The 21,283-nt window shown below is 39.5% G+C and overlaps 1 protein-coding gene and 1 long non-coding RNA gene across 2 annotated transcripts; both read left to right on the forward strand.

Annotated features, from left to right (window-relative positions):
• Nucleotides 1-8,518: 8,518 nt before the first annotated feature.
• LOC119736025 lies at nucleotides 8,519-10,043 on the forward strand. The gene is made up of 3 exons (XR_005272259.1): nucleotides 8,519-8,544; nucleotides 8,988-9,260; nucleotides 9,900-10,043. It is a non-coding gene; the product is annotated as an uncharacterized LOC119736025 (long non-coding RNA).
• A 1,202-nt stretch (nucleotides 10,044-11,245) lies between these two features.
• LOC119735201 (tyrosine-protein kinase receptor Tie-1-like) lies at nucleotides 11,246-19,357 on the forward strand. Its single transcript, XM_038208905.1, has 8 exons — nucleotides 11,246-11,439; nucleotides 12,032-12,142; nucleotides 13,907-14,094; nucleotides 14,474-14,596; nucleotides 16,959-17,070; nucleotides 17,795-17,891; nucleotides 18,614-18,713; nucleotides 19,280-19,357. The coding sequence occupies exons 1-8, from the start codon at nucleotides 11,298-11,300 to the stop codon at nucleotides 19,355-19,357; spliced, it is 951 nt and encodes a 316-aa protein (XP_038064833.1). The 5' UTR covers nucleotides 11,246-11,297.
• Nucleotides 19,358-21,283: the final 1,926 nt, after the last annotated feature.

A 21,283-nucleotide genomic window follows, 5' to 3' on the forward strand; every position in this document is an offset into this window, starting at 1 on the left:
TGTCAACACATGATAGCCATAATTTTAACTTTAATTTATGCAAATTAATATACGGCATTTATGCATTTTATTATACAGCATTTGGCAAATTTGGGAAACATAGGGATCTTGAAATTTACCTAGGACTAGAATAATGATGAAATCAATGTAAAAGGACTAAAATTGTTGTTTAAAGTTCCTCAAGAAGCTAATAGTATGAGAAATATGACCAAATCATTGTGAAAGTCCTAAAATATGCGGCAATTTTGGATTTATGCAAATTAGGCATATTTCCACCACTTGGATTTTTTTGGACTTTTAGTATGTCATTTTAGGGACCTTATGGAAATGCACTGTGGTGAAAAAAAATTCTGTTGCAATTTGTTTGAGGTCAAACCTTATATTGCCTGGACTATAAGTGACAGGGATAAAACACAACATTTATTGATGTTGAGGGATAGCTTCCAAGTTGAAGACCAAGACATGATTCTGTCTAAGTCACCCTGTAATGAGAATGCATCCTCAGGACAACCGATCCTGCGGAGATTTGTTTTTAATAATGAGCATTCAATGAAAACGTGCGCCTAAATGGGTACGAATCAATGCATACATTTCTGGACAACACGGATTAACCCCAGCAGCGTATCCAGCTTTTGATGTTCGGGGGGGGGGGGGGGGGGCAAACGCACATCCGCGCCAAAATGTAGACATGTTTTTTTCTCCGGACACTTGCCCTCCGTAAAATCCAAATCAAAAAGCAGGATGAGGGTAAGGGGGGGGGGGATGGGGCTGGTACCCATCTTTCAAATGGGGGCGCTCTTCAAAACTGACCATTATTATGCATACTACATATTAAGGGACATTAGCACGGCGCATTGTAATGGTTGTTGAGCGCGTTTTCTTTGGTGGGATTGATGTAAGAAGAAGTCTATTAAAATTTCTTGAAATTTTTGCTGACAAAAAAAATTGCGAAAAAAAATCCGCCGGGGGGGGGGGGCAAAGTGCCCCCCTGCCCCCACTGGATAGGCCACTGATTACCCCCCCCCCCCTCAAAACCACTCAGTCACAACATTCCCCTCCCTTGGAAAAAAAGGAGCTGTGTTTTATTTCAGAAAAATGTCTAAATGAATAAACCATGATCCAGTATGTTTTTTATCGTTAAAGGGAATATACAACATTTGCAAACATCGAAAAATAAAGCTACCAAGTTTTTGCGAAATACCTTAATAGGATGTTGGTAAATGACAGTCTAAAGCATCCTGTAAAATTATGGCACCTGGTATACTGTCATTTTCAAGAAAAGTGTTATTTTTGTATCAATTTCCAACGCTGATCGGCCGATCAGCGTTGGAAACAACTGGCTTTTTTTTCAAATACTGGCCCCAATTTACCATTGCACTTGTTTGCAATCGATTACAAACCTATGAACGGGTACGAGCCAGCTAGACTGGTTCCCTGACCTTACAATTCCCCAATGTATGTAAACTGCTCTGTTTCTTCTTATATGGAGTCAGGGAACCAGACTACAGGAAAATGATCGTTTTTCTTGGTTTTTATAGCATTTTCGAACCCAAAACCTCCAAAAATTCAGTGTAGCTATATTTGCTTTATATTTCCAAACCCCCAATTCCATCCATTTCTGAAAATTACAGCAAAAGCAAATGATGTATATTCCCTTTAAATTGATAAAATGGAAACAGTTTTGGAGGAAGTGCAATTTTCCTGATCTATACACTGCCAGTGGGTGAGTAGAAGGACTTTGTACGCTGGCTGTATGTCTTCTCCCCGGGTCCGCTTTCATTTCGGAAATAAATCATAGCTCAGTGAGTGCCTTCAATGTACAGTGATTCGTGTGTCGTTGACGTGTAGCTTTTGTATGGGTTTTGCAATGAGTATGAATGTACTACAGGAATAGACTCCACGATGCATTGTAACTCCGCGGATACACATCTTTGTACGCGTATTTTTTTTATGACTAAACATCAAGTTCTATGCAAGAGCACAACGACGTGTTTTTTTTTTTTATAAAAAATAGCCAGCCAGCTGCATCGACCTTTCCCCCTTGAAAAAGGTACTTGTATTTTCATGCCTGTTTTCGTGTTGGTCTAAAACATATAGATGATATCACACAAGGAAGTACTTGCGTTAATATTTCGCAATTCAAACACTTTTCTTTGGACAGTCAGACAGTAATCAGTATATCAATCCACTCATTCCAACAAACAAGTAACACAAACTTGTGGTAGCTCGAGTATCTTCGTTTGGTCATTGTACCTGCAAAGTACCTGCTGTTTTAATCTCGTGATAAATAGCTTAACGAGATCACGGAAGACACGGGATCATCCAAAATGGCAGCACCTCTCGCACGCTTCATGACTATTGCGTGTTATTGCTACCTACTTGCACAAGGTTAGAACACATTATAAGTGTATCTGTATTATCCCTGTAGGAAAAGAAATGCATTACGTGCTTTGTAAAGAGAGATTGGTTTTTCTTTTTCATAATACAGTGCGAGTCAAAAATGAAGTAACCGAGGGAGGGGGGGGGGGGAATAAAGATGAACATATTTAGTTAAAATAACATAGGAAAAACGTGCATGTTTTTGACTAATAACAGTGAAAATTCCACGTAATTTACATACTCTGTACAAAGTTTATTTCCATTTATTGGAAATAACACTTAATGCAGCTATTCATTACTGATACGCATTCTTTTATTGTATTTAAAGAGTATTCATCAATGCGCATTGATGACAACTCTTTAAATACAATAAAAGAAAAAAAAGCAATACTATATATATCTTCAATACCAAACACAAAATCGGACAAAACAAGTGTTTTAGTCTTCAATGACATTACATCTCATTTGAATTTGAATGCCCGTGTGCAATCTCTGGTTCTCACTCAGTTTGATAGCCTCAAAGCATTCAGCAGTCCACTCACAAGCTGTAAAATGGGTTCTTTTAGTTAAAAAAGGCATAAAGCCGAAGCAATGATCATTTGCGGTCATCACGTTTTAGATGAGTGGAAGACCATGCTCATTCACCACGTTCGTCATGTGCTTGTAATGTTTAACCCTCCGACGCAGAAACTAGCCCTTTTGGGGACCCAATTTGGTTAATTACCTTAATAAAAAAAAAAAAATTCAAACCAATTCTGCTGATCTTCCATCTAATCCTAGCCAGAGGCACCCACTACGGATATATGCAGTCACCTTTAGTGTGTGACCCCGGGTGAGGCATATCTGAGCCTGACAACCTGGGCTGCCCATATACACGTGCACAAAACAAAGTCACTTGCGGGTAGCCAAGTGCACGACTTGACCACAGACTATGTATACAACATCTGTTTCCTGTCAATGACCTCCTTATTTATAGTCTACAGACATGTCGAGATTGTATACATATAGATACAGTGTTGTGTAGCCTCAAACCAAGGCGTTAAATGTCTGGGTCCCCGGAGGGACCCCTTACTGTAAGTGTGTTAGTCAATGGGCCGTCTGCGTCGGAGGGTTAAATGATTTTCAGTGGTAGACATCATTGCCGGCCCGGCGCCCGGCCAATTAAACCGCTCTTCCGGGCCGGGCCGCACCTGCGAACTACAATGAAATATTCCCGCATGCATTGTCGGAGCATGCCATAAGAACAAACAGGCCTTTTTTTACTACCAATCTTATCAAATTTTTATTTTCAGCAACGACATGGTAACGTCAAAAATCAACTTTTCGATCGCAAGTTTCTTTGGAAAACATACGGCAATTTCGCCATGCATGATATGGACGGATCATCCAATGGGGTGCTTTTAATACCATTTTTTAAAGTTTTACATCGTTTCTCGAATATATTCTTTACAACAATTATATTGTGATGATGAGGACCTTTTTTTCTAACATGAAAATGTTTCGGACTTAATAAAGAGTATTTTGTATAATTTTGGAACGCTGGAAATGCTAGTAAATGTTTTTAAAAAGAACATGGTACACCCCTACAGTAAATGGTGTGATCCACATTGGTGACATGCACATTACACTGTGTACTGCAGCTAAGCACGTGCTTTTCATTGAAGAAATTTTCATGGAATATGCCTACACTGTACGTACCTTGCAGGGTGACCGTTTTAGCCGACTGTCGGCTAACTTTGACAGATTTTTTTGTTAAAAAAAAAAATTGACAGAAAATTGGACAGATTAGATTTTTGGAAAGATTTCTGACAGAATTCTGCAAAAATGGAGATTTGACAGAAAAACATAGCAAACGTGAAAAAAAAATGTACATTTATTTAAAAAAAAAAGCTTCAATCCTTTTAAACAAACCCTTGCATAATGCGAAAGGCCGGGAACAGGTGCTAAGGTTCACTGGGAACTGGAGTTTGTCATGCCGCAATCGCATTTTGCTTTGAATTTACGCAATTTCATAGCATGTGTATGTGACTATAGATTGCTAATAATATAATTTGAAACTTAATGAAGGCAATACTACAACATCTGCAGGTGATTTTAAGTGTTTATATTGTATTTCGAGTAATTCTGGGGCATTTGGCAGATTTGTGACGAATCTGACAGATTTTTAAATTGTATTTAGCAGAATTTGGCCACGACCTTACGGTCACCTTGGTACCTTGTTGGATAGCAAAATAGACGGTTGTCTGTTTTGGAGGATAAAAGTTGGTGAGATTTTCCAGGTTCAGCATACGCGAAGTTGGTAGTCTTTCAGTTGGAACATTTTCATGGAAAATGCCTTCATGTTCGTTCGAACGTTTCTGGAAAATGGTTATGTTTTTGAGGATAAAAGCTGAATTTCCAAGCGCCGCGAATTAAAGTTGTGTGTTTTTCAGTCATGCGACGGCCCGATCGACACACTGCACACCCAATTATACATTTTGCATCACACACTGCGATTACTTCCGAAAGTTCGGAGTACTTGAATATTGTGTCGCAAAATGCAAATGCGATTCAGGGGGGAAAAAAAGGTGGGGTAAGTTCAAACAACCCGCTTTTGTTCTCACTGGTTGCTTTACCCAGAGAAAAACGTGAAACCCCGGGGTTTTCTCCCTTAACCCTACTCCCGAGCAGGGGTAAATACATATCCCTGGGAAAAGCTATTTCCCAGGGATCGACACACTGCATACACTGCACAGACGAATTTCCCGGGGTATTCCCGGGGAATTCGTCTAGTGTAGCGAACAACAAGCCTCGGGTCACGATGTGTGGGCGATGTCATAATTTGTTGTTACATGTACATGTACATCACAAAGGTTTCGTTTACACGTTTTGTGTGGTGTACATATAGGTAGCAGACCAGTGAATAAACTTCCATAGACCCCATTGGTAAATGCTCCCACTTCAAATTGAAGCTTATTTTAATAACCTTTCATTTTCTTTTCAATTTTTGGGGGGTCAACTGATGACTTTTAGTAGAAATTTCCAGCCGAAAATGATCACCCCTATAAATAGTTCTGAAGCCCATCGCCATTTTGAAAAACGATGCTACTCCATGGCAAAATAGAGCGCTTTTAGGGTCCATATTACATCCAAATTACACAGAACTGCAAGCTCCCAGTCCTGTGTACAGCTTCCACCCATATTTTTTTTACAAACCCTCAAGTTCATGGCCCACAATACTCTCAAATACTGAAGATTTTCAGGGCATGCAAATCGTGTTTTGGTCGGTGTAGGCAATTTCGGGGCAACATTCAACCATAACAGTTGAACGTTCGAAGGAACATGGTCTTAATCATTGGAATTAGATTAACAAAAGTCGTCCATGCGAGTAATAATAATAATATGTTTAGAGGAGAATAAGCTCCGTATTTTATGCTTCGTATACTGTTTCTTGTATCTTGCAGTCTGCAATGGAAACAACATTACAATATCAGTGCAGTCTGGCGTAGCAGCTTTGCAAGGAGAAACAGCATCGATTGAGTGTAATTATACATTCCCTGATAGTTCGTACGCTTTAGTTGGCCTGTGGTGGACGAAAGGCACAGGGGACGGCTATTACGGCAGTTCATCCAACTTAGCTAGCTTCAACGCTGACACGGGATTTTATTCGTACCCTAATACTGGCTACAAGCATAGGATGTCTGTAGACACCCTCAACAAAAGGAGTGTTCTAACTATTTCGTCGTTGGAGTTCCCTCCTGATCAGGGCAGATATTGGTGTGCGGTTTCGTTTAAAACACGTGGAGTTCAAGCTGATTATAAGTATAGTTCAACGCTGTTGATAGTAGAGGGTATGTCAAGGAAGCATTCGAGTATTTTTTTTTCAGTATGGAACCAGACATTTCATCGACATTTTGGACAGATTTCCATATAGTCCTATGTACGACACTAGTTTTTCCCTGCATTGACTTTTCAGCCATCAGAAAGCGGTAACATGTCCTAAAAAGTGAAGTTTAGCAAGGAAAATATTGAAGCATTTAAGGAGAAAACACTACGAATTTTCAAACCAGTCTCTTTGGGTTTGTTCACAGGGTGTCGTCCTTATATGGAATTCTTTCCGAGATGTGACATTGTTCCTCTGAATCCGCTGATTTCCAAAAGCATCAACTTAACCTTGTATTACCCAAGACCATACAGCAGTTGAAAACGAAATCGTCTTCAATTTTTGAGACCCTTTGGGTGTAGAACGTTTTGTAAAACAATTGAAGTTCGTCAATTAATTACATTTTTAATCACAAATGTAGCATAATATATGTTACAAAAGGTGATATTTTATACATGTACAACGGCTATATGCTTGTTTATGTTCAACGCGCATGTTCACTGCACATGTGCACGCGTGCGTTTGAACAGGTGATGTGTACAAATTCTGACGCTGTCACCAAAACGAGCACATCTACTTCATCGCTCTTGAAATAAATGATAACTCGATTGCACAAACAAGATCCATTTTTCTTTTTTGCTAATGGCCTTTTTAAAGTGCCACCAAAGGTCTCCACCATGTCACTGTCTGACTCAAGCGGGGATTTAATCGCTGGAGATTCAGTGAGTGTTGATGAAGGTACATCCTACACCTTTACATGCCGAGCCCAGTCCAGACCAGCAGCTACCATCCAGTGGGATCTTGGTACCAGTACTTGGCCACAGAGTACGATCGGCCCGACCGTTGGAGAAGGGGACGGGTTGGTTAATGCTTCGAGTTCCTGGACATTCACTCCCGGCCGAGCCAACCACGCGCAGAGTGTGAAATGCCTGGCGAGCACGGCACATTCACACCAGCCATACCCCTCGGTTATGGTCACATTGGATTTACACGGTATGTCAGTCTTATCACCGTAGAGTATTTGATACTAAAAAAGGAAGTACAGTTCAACCCTCCACATATTCAGATTTTTTTATATCAGTTCCTAGTTGAAATGAAAACCGGTATCATTTAACAATTGTTGACAGCTGTGGTGTAATACATGGCACATTTAAACACCTAAAACGGATGCATGGCACCCACGACCAGAGCGTTAAAAGCCCGATATTACGTTGTTTACACGGTTACAGCCCGATAGTCCGAAGGTTCGGTGGTCCGAAGGTTCTTCAGTCCGAAGGGTCATTAGTCCGAAGGTTCGTTAGTCCGAAGGTTCAATAGTCCGAAGTTTTGATAATCCAAATAGGTCACTCAATAGGTCACTCAAGCTAGAAAACGTTTTTTAAGACTTATAAGATACCAGGAACACATGCAAACATCCATCATTCTATTGACTCAAAGTGTGGTAAGGAGTTGTAAGGGTACATACCATTCGCAAACTGAGACTCTCGGCTAGAGAAGTTTGAAACGTCCATTTGAATCGTGTCCGGGTCAATTCCTACTTTCAGGAAAACCAGGCAAGCCCAGCAGAGTTGAAATAACCGACCGGAGGGCAGATTCTCTGACTGTGAGGTGGGCAGCGGGCTATGATGGCGGAGAGGAGCAGTCTTTTCGCATCAGCTATCTCGAGGTATCCGGATACACTGAGATATTCTTCAAGGAGGATGTAACAGGCGGCAAGAGCACTTATAAAGTGGCAGGTCTGGATGCATACACAGAGTACGAGATCAGGGTGTATGCCAAGAACGTCGTAGGTCAGAACGATGATTATGGTCGGGTAGTGGGTCGCACACTCCGTAAGTATTTTGTGAAAACAAAATGCTATTATATTATTTTGCGTTTGTTTAATGGGAAATGTTTGACGCACTGGTGTACTTTACTATAGGTCAGCTCATACCTGTTTACCTGTGTCAGATGAGCAGGGATGGGGAAAAATAGAGACAACGATTAAGTTATGCTATTATTAAAAGCTCAGTTCGGATCTAAAAATTCTCCTCTCAACGTCATTTTTTAACACTATATATCAGTTGTTCCTAAACTGGAGAATATAAACCGATAATTTGGCGCGTTCTTTATGTTTTCAAGACAATGTCCTTAATTAATAGAGAAAGCCAAAGTTCATTTTTCATTTCAATTACGTAAAATCAAGATGGAGAATTAAATTACTCTATATGATTCTTTCTATTTTTTCTGTTCACATGGTACCATGCTCTCCCTACTTATCCGTGTCTTCTGTACATCAGCGGCAATTCCTAATCCTGAATCAGGTAAATTATACAACATCAACATCTTTCAGAAATTTTTCTTCCTGAATTAAGACTACATTCGGGTTGAATTATTTTGATATTGGTGTTGGCTTATTTTCATTCAACTCTTGGCCCTCGGGACAAATTGCAACAATGATACAATATGAAAACATTACAAAAAATACACAACAATATAGTCCAATGAGACTTGAGGTTTGCATGGTGGAAAAAAATGAGAGGTTTGCTGTAATTAATATAGTCCAAAATAAAAACAAAATTATGTTATAGTTATGGTCCAGTCAAAATAACGAAATATAAAACAAAAATTGCACACATTAAGTTAGATTAATTAATAAAATTAATATAATTGACCTTAAAAGATGGCACAGCCCGCAGGAATAAGGAATAGGATATTGCTCTTAAATATTATAGGTGAATGAATTCTATCAATCACTTGTTTCCAGGAATCGTTGTAGAGTTCAGTGTCGATTTCGGCACCGTGACAATTGAAGGGTTGAAAGTGGCTAATGGATGCATCCAGTTGGAGGTGATACGCGAAGGCAGCGCAGCCTGGCAGGAGTGTGGGCAGTGTATCGAGTCAGACCAGACGGTGAAGCTCTCTGAATGGTGTGCTTCGCCACAGGAGCGAAGAAGACGAGCTGTAGGAGACTTTATAGGTGTCCGTGCCAGACTTTGCATAGATGGCTTGTGCAGTGACGTAGCACCTGCCAAACAAGGTAAACTGTAGTGCAAGGGCAAAACAATGTGATGGAGTAAAAGAAAGAAGATAAATCCAGTTTGAGCACAAACAGCTGAGAAAATACAAGATGATATGCTATAACGTTTTTGTACAGGTTGCTATTTTTGTATGAAATACCTAACAATGCGTCCTTTTATGTAGTATCGAGCAAAAGTTCAAGGTTATGATATCAAATTTACAGATGAGAACCCACAACATTAAATTGTATGAACACATTTATAGAAACAATCAACGCTTATTTTTTTTTTATTGAAAATAATGATAGGACCGCTTTTTATTGAAAGTGTACGTAAAAGGAGAGCCTGTTTTTTTGCCTTGAACATTGAAGCCCGGTTCATACTTCATGCGAAAGTGAAAGTGAACGCGAATCTGTGACGTCATGGCAAGTATTCGCGCTGCAAATTTGCAAAAGTTGAACACATTTCAACTCGGGCGAATTTCGCAAGTTCGCAGCGAATGTTTCATGACGTCCAATTCGCTTCGCATTTGCAATCGCATTCGCATGAAGTATGAACCGGGCATATGAACCGGGCCTTTCATAATACAAAATCGAAAGAACTGAGCTATTTGACGAGAAAGCATTAATAACTTAATTCTTGTCTTTTGTTTTTAAAAGCAACACAAGTAGCAGATCCACCTGCAGTGGCGAACAGCGGCTTTAACGAGGTCATTGTTGGTGTCAGCGTTATTTTGGGGATTTTATTCTTAGTATTTTCAATTGGTATTGGCGTCTGCGCAAGAAGAAGGTCAAGGGAGCGGAGTACCGGTAAGATTGATGATAGCCAATTCCCTTTAGCAGCTTCTCACATAATTCATTATGAGGAATCATACGTTTATCAACAAAATTGAGAAATTAGCCTGTTACGATGAAGTGGTAAGTTGTGTTTGATATTTGTTTTCTGGAAATGAATAATTTGATTCAATAGGTTGTAAGAAGGGCATTTTACCACCACCAACAGCGGACCCATGGGTTGTTATTACTGTTAACAATTTTATTATGTCTGTTATAGTTAATTAAACAAGTCTCAGTTATATTGGTTACGATTCGTGGGGTTTATTCCGTGTAAGCCAGCACACAAAAATGTATTGTTCGCACTCAACTCGTGTGCTGTTTTGAAAAGAGACTACTGTTAATTTGTGCACATTCTGTATCCTTGTGCCACCACACTCCCCCGCATAGTGTAAGTCGTATGACGGTCGAGTATTTTCACGATAACAACTGTTGGCTGAGACCCACTTAAATTGGAACTAATAATATAATTTTATTTTCTATTTCTAGAAGAAAGAGAAATGCACAGACCGAGAGAGTGAGTCCATAACCTCCTTGTTTTATTTTGCAAGCTTCATACTAACCTGAACGCGAATGCCGATACAATCGTAACTTGAGCATTTTTCAACCTTTGTTTTGTTTCATCAAAACTAAACCTTAATTATACTTTATATTATGCCCTGATTTTGTTGTCGATTTTTTTTCTCAAAGGGGAGTCCCCACACGACGTCGCTCTGATCCACTCTTTGCGTACGAAAACGACACACTTGGTATGTGGATGCACCATTGACGTTTGAAGATATATCATGGAAATCGACCATAACTTTAAAACAAGAAGAAGTGTGTGTCAGATTCAAAGACATTGTCTCAAAATTACTCAGGCAGCCAGAGCACGAAGAACACCGGACTGTGGTAACCGTCCAAGTTGGTCTCGAAACCAGTGACTACTCTTTTCAAAATACTTGGTAGCGTTAATCGTTCACAACGTTTACCAAGTTGTACTCTACAACTTGGAAGACCTGACATTAAAGTTCCAATGTATCTCTAAAGAGTGGCAATTTAATTTGGAGTGAGTGTTGCTGGAGTGAACTTACAATTGTGCTCGGGACACGTAACATTAACCAAAGATACTATAATTATAACCCCTAATCAATCTTAAAATTCAAAACTGCTGCTTTAATTTCAGGAAGGGACGACCTAGGTCTACCTGCAGATCAAAACCAGGCAAGGACACCTCGCGTATCAATGGGGCACCTGGCTATCCCGCGCGATCGGCTTAGTAATTTCCGAGAGCTCGGGCATGGTGAATTTGGTAAGGTGATGCTAGCCGAGGCCAGGGGAATTACACAAGGGTCAGAGGTTACGGTTGCCGTCAAAACCCTACCAGGTTAGCAGATTTTAATTATATCATTGCAAGTCATCGCAATTCAATTAGTCATCAGTATTGCACGTCATCTAGTTTATTATCGAAATTGGTGTCCCAGTTTCGTAGTCCATCCTCTTACACGTGAAACACTGACCTTCGCCGTGTACTTGTGATTGAAATGTAATTGACTTATAATTAACCAAATTACAACTATATTGACGACAACAAATGGTAGCTTAAGAAGGAACAGTTCTTTGGAAATTATGGAGTTATTTTAGTGTCTTCTAATAAACTACCATTACGAAAACAGCTTTTAATTTCGCAAGTTGGTTAAAACGATATTTTAGGTTGAGTAAAGTTTGATTACCGATTTCGGGGACAGAGATTATTTTACAAATGGGGTTTGTGCACAAATCTATAATATACATGTATAGTAAAATCTCCCTGGTGTACTACCATTTCGGTTATTATTAAATGAAACCTCATTATATGGAGAACAGACAATAGAACATCCCAATCATTATAAATAATTATGTACCTCACCCAACAAGACAAACTAGGTACAGATACATAAGGACGGTGGTTAGAGATCGTTTCTTCGTATCATTTTAAGATGAACCACCAATAAATGGTAAGAAGGATCTGATGAGGGAACTCGATCTGATGACGACGCTGCCGTACAATCCTTACGTAGTCAGGCTCCTCGGATTTTCTGTAGAGGAAGGTTAGATCTAACTTTATTGTGATGAAAAAAGCGAGGTGTATTGACGTACCTGCAGGCTGTTTATCGATCATTAATTGTGACCTGCCACAGCATAATAAGGAATAACCCCCACCTTTGATTTTGTACATCATGTTAAACCGCAGGTCTTTGGCGTTCCAATGATACCAAATTAATTTCTGAAGCTGAATTTATTCCGAAGATATGCTGCAGGAACTTCAACAGTGTCCCGCTAATCTTTGTCAACCTCATTTAAGGCGAGCCCTCAAATTAGAATCCCTCCCCAGACCGTTCGGGGTTGAGCCCGCCCAGTATGTTGAAGGGATTGGGACCTTGCATGGAACCGATCGGCCTGGATTAACTCCACCAGGCTTCTGCACCATGGCTCTGGCTCATCACAAAGGAACCAATTTGCGACGCGCTAATCCTCCAGTAGGCAACAATGGCTGTGATGAGCTTCATAGAAGTTGCCGCTGGTAATCCGAGCGGGCCGAATAATCCTCCAACAATGGCCAGACTTCAATTTATGTTGCCTATTGTGAAACCCTGAGTCACCAGTTTGGACCGATTGGGGCGTCACGCTTCAGTGACCGGGTGGCTTCTGGCTTCGTACCGATTGGGGTGAAAGAAATTAGCATACCGGACCCGGTACCTGAACGGTCTGTTATCTGATGGCTCGCCTAAAGAAAAACGGCTTTGAAAGATACGCATTGCGCTGCTGTCAGTGATAAACGTTCTTCACTTTTTCCGCTTTTAGTGGGGTATTTTCCCCCACAAAAATGCATAGTGTGAATCTTGGATACCTTAATTACTCAAAAATACAAAACAACCAATATCAATTTTTACATAATTTTTACTACTATATCCGAAATAAGGCGTAGATTACTCAAAACAAGGTTTTGGGGAACATTCCTCATTTTGCCTCAGGAGGTCACAATTTACCTTGATGACCATGTCTTTTAAAAAGGAAATGTTGATTTCAAGCGTGATGTACAGTGTTTGGTGATACATGTCTTTCTTAAATTATAGTTACTATCACATCATCAAGATATATTTTGGTTTGTAAGATTATTCGAATGCTCTGTGCAAGATCTTTCCTAAACAAGTTAAAATGTCTTATTGCAGAAAATGTGCTGAATGCGGCAGCTGATTAATTCGACATAAGAGTGTGGCTTGAACGCATCTCTAGATTCTGCAATAGACCCTTTGCATGGTGCGCCATGACAATGGGTAGGTCTGTGTCCCTGTGTGATACACTTGATTATGTACTTTGTAACTAAATGTAAATTACAAACCCACCCACTGTCATGGCGTACCGTGCAAATGGTATGTTAAAGTTTTCATGCTTCAACCTATAGGCCATCAGCCTCGGTCCAAAACTTTGGCAACCGGTATCACATGAGGAGATTAATCGTCATAGCGATTTTTGGCAAGGTATACATTGCCAGAGTTGGAAAATATGTGATAGCATTGCAGCGGTGGCATCCTTTTAGGTGTCATCACCCTGTTTTTCAAAATGTGCATCAAAATGCTTGTTACCACTCCAGGGGCGGTATACCTTGCGCATGCGCACTAAAATCATTCATGCCCTGATTTTATACTGACCAAACTCCCAAGCTGATGGCCTACTACATGAATAGTGTATAATGCCTGCGTTAGCGCTGTTAATAGAGAATGGACATCATAAATCGAGACTTAGGATTGAAAATGGGCTTGAACAAACTTGACGAACAGAAGGATTAACTTTCATCCAATCCTTCTCGTCAGATCCACCGTATATCATCCTAGAGTATCTTTCACGCGGGGACCTGAAGACTCTTCTGATAGAGAGTCGCAGTAAGGGTGCACATGCCTACGACAATTTGCACGGAGACAGTACTTCCTTGACCGCCAAACAGCTGATGCACTTCGCTAGAGACGTGGCTGATGGAATGAAGTTCGTCTCATCCCAATTGGTAAACAGATGACTGGCTTTTTGATTGGACTGTGTTACAAACCCGTTTCTCTCAGATATCAGTATTATCAGAGGTTTCAACGATTTATACTCTGAAAGGTGCCGGTGAAGATGTGACCCAGAACCCATGTCAGATTTAAGCAGATGCCCTGTAACTTCAAAGTGGCACGTTTTCGATTAGGATGACAGTTCTCAAGTCAAAACGACCCTAGAAATGATAACAGCAGTAGAAATGATAACAGACCTTTTTTGGCCATTTTGCCCATTCACACAAAGATGTACCAGGTGGTACGATCTCTCTTCAACCTATGTTTAAAGTTAATGAATGCAAACTCTCGCTGCTAAATCCGATTAGTGAAAATATCTGAATTGCTCCACAGTGCATTCACAGGGACCTTGCTGCCCGTAACGTGCTTGTGGCTGAGGACATGACGTGTAAGGTGTCTGATTTCGGACTCGCTCGTGACGTCAAGAACATGAGAGTTTACGAGCACCAATCAGGGGTAAGGAGATCTTTTGACAGAAGTGCAACAATGTTACAAGTTCAAGACACGGGATCCCAAAACATGCAGATCATTACGGATTGGTCATTCTATAAAGTTTGACCCTTTTCGTGTTTACTTTGAACCGAGACATTTTCCATTAAAGGATCATTAGGAAAGACTTGAAAATTACTTTTATATTCTAAGGAGGTAGTTTGCTATTTGGGTCATTCCATGTCAGACCAACGCACTTTTTTACCTCATGTCTTCCGATTTTAATAAAAATGCTGTGCTTGTAGGTCCTAATGAGCAATGAATACACACCAATTTTTAGCCCGATCCGACCTACCATGTGGTCAGGGCAAAAGCCACAAAAAATGGCATTTTTAGAGTAAAATACCACCCTTTTGGTATAAATATGTCAAAACTATGGCAATTTTCATCAAATATATGTGAATTTGGTATTAAAATAATGAGGATTGCATGCTCAAAGCACTTCTTTTGTCAAAATTAAATTTTGTGAAAAGTAGGTCACGTGACCTTTAATATGCTATCGTGACCTTTGACCCATTTTTTGTAATAATGTATCATTCCGAAAATCAACAAAATGAAAATAACTTGCTAGAGCATGTCTTCCTCTATCAGAATCTACTAAAAATCAGTTGGGGTCTTCAAAATTTACAACTTTATGACTACTTTTGTACAGTTGGTAGGTGACAAATGAGTCAATTTATAGACTTTACATAAGAAATACACCAACACAACTTACTATTCTGTTTCTTAAGTTACTAAAATTAATCTAGATTTTTATGTATAAAGTACAAAGCCAGGAAAAACAAAATTCTACCTTCTGATTTCAAAGAAACTGTCTAATCAGAATATCTGGACTCGGAAGTGTGCTAACTACTAACAGTAACCAGGCCTTCACCCAGTACAGCGGACTCACGTCCAGGTGAAATAAACAAAATGCCAAGTCTGTGAGAGTCATTAAAGTTCAAGAAGCCCAAAGAATGAGTAAAGGTAATTTTGATTGTAATATTAAGTTTTATCTTCAAGCAAACTTGAATCCTAGACCCTGATTAGTCCATCTATAGCAACAACTGTGTGATTTTATATAATATTGCACAGCTATATTGCACCCCAGATATTAAAAATGTACGTGTACATATGTTGTGTTATTTCCTGCTGGACGGACCAATACACTACATGTATGCACGTACATCTTCACCGCGTGTACGCATTTGATATCAAGTTCGCTTGAAGATAAATTGGTTATAAATCCCACTTGCGCTCGTGGAACACGGAATTATGTAGTGCATTGAGTGGCATATGGGTCACAGCAGCATTGCATTATTTCATATTCCAAGCGCGCTCGTGGGATAACTAATTATCAGTGGCACCGGGGGGGGGGGGCTTGAACCCACCCCCAACATTGTCAATTTGTTTGTTTGATTTTAGGCTAGTTTTTGTTGGTCCAATCTTTTACAGAAATTTGAACAAAAAACGATTTATGACCCCCCCCCTCCCCCCACCACCAAAAGCCACTCCTGGGTGCGCCACTGCTGATAATTTACACTATGAGTCTGGTTAGACCTCATCAGCCCTCAGAATGAGAAATTCACAAACCAAGATATATTTTAGTAACTTTAGAAACAGAACAGTAAGTTGTGTTGGTGTATTTCTTATGTAAAGTCTGTAAATTGACTCATTTGTAACCTACCAACTGTACAAAAATAGTCATAAAGTTGTAAATTTTGAAGACCCCAACTGATTTTTAGTAGATTCTGATAGAGAGAGACATGCTCTAGCAAGTTATTTTTATTTCGTTGATTTTCGGAAGGATACATTATTACAAAAAATGGGTCAAAGGTCATGATAGCATATTAAAAGTCATGTGACCTACTTTTCACAAAATTTAATTTTGACAAAAGAAGTGCTTTGAGCATGCAATCCTCATCATTTTAATAACAAATTCACATATATTCGATGAAAATTGCCATAGTTTTGACATATTTATACCAAAAGGGTGGTATTTTACTCTAAAAATGCCAATTTTTTTGTGACTTCTGCCCTGACCACATAATAGGTCGGATCGGGCAAAAAATTGGTGTGTATTCATTGCTCATTAGGACCTACAAGCACAGCAATTTTTATTAAAATCGGAAGACATGAGGTAAAAAAGTGCGTTGGTCTGACATGGAATGACCCATTTATAACCACTCTTAGAGGTCTACAGCTGTATGAAAGATTACATCCAGATCTAAAAAAAAAATCATAGATGTCCAATGTAACTGGGGCAGGAAAATTGAACTCAAAATTTATACCATGGCTTATGTTCCAAAACTTAAAGATATGATTTTGAAAAAGCATTAATCTCTTCCAGGATAATTTGCCTCTTCGATGGATGGCAGTTGAGTCTTTAATCGACCACACGTACACGACAGAGAGTGACGTATGGTCTTATGGTGTACTCTTGTGGGAAATCGTCAATTTGGGTGAGTTGAGTCAGAACGATGTCTGAAGCTGCTTAAAAAGCGAAGTTGTTTGAATTTGACAACAGTTGGTCAGTTGACGGAGAGTGTGGATGACACAACTATTAATCTTCAAACGAGTCAATCTTTATCGCATACCTGTTTTCGGGCTGGCTAGCGCATGTTGAACCACAATGTGACACACACAGGTATAATAGCGTGAAATGTAAATTTGTCGCTATTGCCTCAGCATGTACCATGCCAAAAATGCAGGGCTGGATCAGCTATTTGGTTATACAAAAGCATCGGTACAGTATTCCTGAGGTTCTTCAATTTGTCACTCTTCTTTGTGTATCCTGCAAGTTCTGACACGATATCAAAAACAATGTAGGATCTTTTCACGGTAAAGGAGGGAAAGTAACAATGTAAGCCAAGTTTGCTTTTAAACAAACAGTTTCAACGTCGACACTTGTCTTGATTCTAGCTTCAGTATTTGTTTACTACGGGTACATACACTATGTTTCGCAAAACCTGTTCCCCAATACCGATTTTCCCAGTACCGATGTTCCCCAAACCTAACCTTAACCCTAACCCTAACCCTAAACTTAACCCTAACCCTAACCCTAACCCTAAATCTGACCCCAAACCTAAGGATATCCGTGAATATCGGTATTGGGGAACACAGGCACGGGGGAACATCGGGTAGACCCCTTACGTATAGGCCACATGTGTTTTCTCTACATTGCAGGTGCTGATCCGTACCCAGCAATAAACCGTGAGGAGGTGAAGCAGGAGGTCCAGTCTGGCTACCGCATGCCTAAACCAAAACACTGTCAGCAGGAGCTGTGAGTCATTTGGTTGTACATTAAGGCCAACATTTCAGCATAGTCTGTCAATACGGGCGATTCCCAATAGTGCGCCTCCAAGAGTTTGCAACGCGTTGGCCAATCACAATGCGCAAAATCTGTCGACCCAACGCCCGTTTGGAAAAGGTCGACTGATTTCGCGCATTGTGATTGGCCAACGCGCTGCAAACTCTTGGAGGCGCACTATTGGGAATCGCCCGTATTAAAACAATTGCTGAAGGTATTTTGACGACATCAGCTTTCCAATGAGACTTGCACAAACAACGACCAGCGACATGTTACTTTTTTAATTAGTTTCGAATTTGAGTTAGGAACATATCGATTTTGTAATACAATCTGCTGTACTCTCATAAACGTCAGTCACTGGCACACAAGCGACAGATAGTCCGTCAGTGGCCCACAGAGTATAGTTGGTTGACACTACTCGAACAGCAGGGGCTGCGTCGGTGAAGTGGGGCGCAATTATGCCGCTCAACAGCTGCACGTTCGCCGGTTTGCCGACGCCAGGGCGCCGGAGCACAAAACATTTTTGATCATCCGTATGCCAGTGTAGTGGTTTTATCCGGCAGAGGGATAGTATTTTCTACCGGACCCTTACGACCCGATCCTTGTGTGTTCCGAACTTACTGTATTGAAGACAACTTCTGGAAGCTTCTTGTGTGCGGTTTTTCTTTACATTGAAGTTGTTTTACTAATTCTAGATACGACATGATGTTGAAATGTTGGCAAGAGAAACCTGAGGATCGACCCTCATTTGCATTTATCGGCAACGAGTTGAACAGACTTATGAATGTAGGAAAGGTAAGATCGCAAACATTACCAAGGAAAATCCCAAAACATTGTAACTTACAATTATACATTTTTGGTCAGCAGTTGACCCCAGGTCACATGTCGAGCAATATCTATCTAATAAGAACTAAACAAAATAGGATGTCACTGGGTCGTGCGTCTTTTGAAAGGGTCGTTGGTGCATATACAAAAAAATATTTTAGTTAGGTTACCAGTGAGATTTGGGGCAGAGATTGCATGTGCCGTAATTAAAATGTTAGAATGTATCTAACAAATTGTCAGCTTGAAAATTGATTGCAATTGAGACATTGCAGTGTCCGAGAAACACATTTTTCGAGAATGTTCTTTTTTTCCTGATAATAACGGTGATCAAAAAAACAAAAACAAAACATGGCCAAATAATTATTAAGGGGTACAACAACAAGACAAAACATCACATTTTAAATATTGAAAGAATAACAAAAGGCCAGTAACAAGATGTTAACCACTGGTCTTGAGCTTCCAAATGCAGTAGATTGCCTTGTTCGTGTCGGGGTATATTTTGATATCATGGTGGTTTTTTTTTATTCAATTGACAGGATTACATCTCCACGACAAATTACGATAGAACTGTCTACGAGATTTCTGACCTGATATGCGAACACGAAAGGGTGTAGATCACTTTAACAGACAAGTCATGCAGACATACTTCGGGCGATTCACAATGTAGTGCGCCACCAAGAGTTTGCAACGGAGCGTTCATTTTTTTCCCCCAGTGCATTGTGGGAGATGGTCGACAAATTTGCAGCGCGGGACATTGAAATCGACAATTGAAATGACATTAGTTTCGTTAGCGTATGATGCAAGTACATGTTCGCCCGTTTCTTTTCTTTTAATCGATATGGTGTTTTTTTGTAAGGCGACAAAACACTATATGCCCCAATCTTTAACAAATTAGCTCAAGTTGTCTAATGACACTCGTTCAAATGGGCCATATTTTGTCGACCGTAAACTTGAAAAAATGGACTCTCCATGGCAAACTCTTGGTGGCGCACTGCATTGTGAATCGCCCGAATTATGCTGCCCCAGGAACTTCATCTCATGCCATGTCCCTTGAGGTAATCCTACACGATAGACGTGTATAATGTTCCCTTGTTTATAAAGAAAAACACCTATAATTTCCTGATTGAGTATGCCAATAGTTTTTCACTTTTGAAAAGCATTCAGCTATGTCAAATATAAATATAAGTATTTACACTATTTACAGCAAAAGTGACATTTGGCCAACACTATTTGTGGAAACTTCTACCATCTTGTTTTTTTTAGCGCTTCTTTCTCGAATGTATTATTTGCGCAATTAATTGAAATGATTTCTGTATTATAAATATAATGGAGCTAATCGGAGCAGTCGATTTTAATTATGTTAATCAAACTTACGAAAGAAATATTTGTGTACTTACTCAGGATTTGTTTAATTTCTTTAACGTAATTTTTGAGCCGAATATCAGGAAATAAGTGTATTAAATTTAAGAGTAGTTGTTACAAGTAGATGTTGTTACAATATTAGTAACTCACTAAGAGTTTTAGTTTTTATCGCTTATGCATGTTACGTGTATGCATGAAGAATACTCAGAAATTACTATAATTTTTTATTTTTTTATTTTATTTTTTGGAGCATATTTAAAAGCTATTTGCTCGTTGAGGTATTTTATATACGCTCGCAGTAATGATGATATGGCATATAACACTTATTAAATGGTGAAAGGGTATTAATTGAAGCGTATGCGAACAATTAGCTGTTAATGTGAATTACATATATATATGACCACTGAATTGCTATATTATAAACACAATTGCAGGTTATGAGAGCAGTTTATTTTATTTGTTACTGAGCTTTGCAGACAAATATTTCAGTTACTAGTTCGGTATTTGTTAATTTCTCTGTTATGTTTATACTTTTGTCAAATATCAAAAAAATAAGTGCATTTTTATGTTAGAGTATTGTTACAAGTATATGTTATGACTCGGTGCATTTGTATCTAAGAGGGGGTCCGCTAATAAGTCCGACGCCTCATAGTTCGACGCCGAAATTTCGGACTTATGAGTCGTCGGACTGATGAAGCATAATTTTTATTTAAACAGCGTTTTGTCCGTTTGTCGGACTTATGAGGCGTCGGACCTATGAGGCGTCGGACTTATGATACGGCCCCACTCTTAGTGTAGGTATTTTTCTGGCCAATTTCCTCAAATGTTCATTCACTTCTGAAAATCGGTCATTCATTTTCGACTGAATTTCAGAATCGCCCTGAACACGACCAGAGCATTCGATTCCATTTTAGTTCAATCAATTAAGTGATTGAGCAGCACCTTTCGTTTATGTCCATTCACTTCGTTTACAAAACTTCATAGAAGGCGATTTCAAACATATTCGCCATTCTATTTCACTTTTAGTTTAATGCCATCCGCACCAGATACAATTAGGGGTTTCTTTTTTCCTTAACCATCAATTAAATTAGCTGTACCTGCAATCAATTTAGAAAAGGTATTCTTGCGTAAATTAATGCACAGTTAACGTAATTGGCCATCTGTTTCTCAATAATTTC

The sequence above is a fragment of the Patiria miniata genome, unplaced genomic scaffold, assembly GCF_015706575.1.
Source record: "Patiria miniata isolate m_02_andy unplaced genomic scaffold, ASM1570657v1 HiC_scaffold_29, whole genome shotgun sequence".
Taxonomy (NCBI): Eukaryota; Metazoa; Echinodermata; class Asteroidea; order Valvatida; family Asterinidae; genus Patiria; species Patiria miniata.

Bases quoted from the DNA above. Each gene is read 5' to 3' on its own strand.
- LOC119735201 (XM_038208905.1), top strand. From the start codon at position 11,298: ATGGGGCACCTGGCTATCCCGCGCGATCGGCTTAGTAATTTCCGAGAG. The intron at 12,143-13,906 runs GTTAGATCTAAC...CCTTCTCGTCAG, and splicing joins CGGATTTTCTGTAGAGGAAG to ATCCACCGTATATCATCCTA. The intron at 18,714-19,279 runs GTAAGATCGCAA...TTCAATTGACAG, and splicing joins GACTTATGAATGTAGGAAAG to GATTACATCTCCACGACAAA.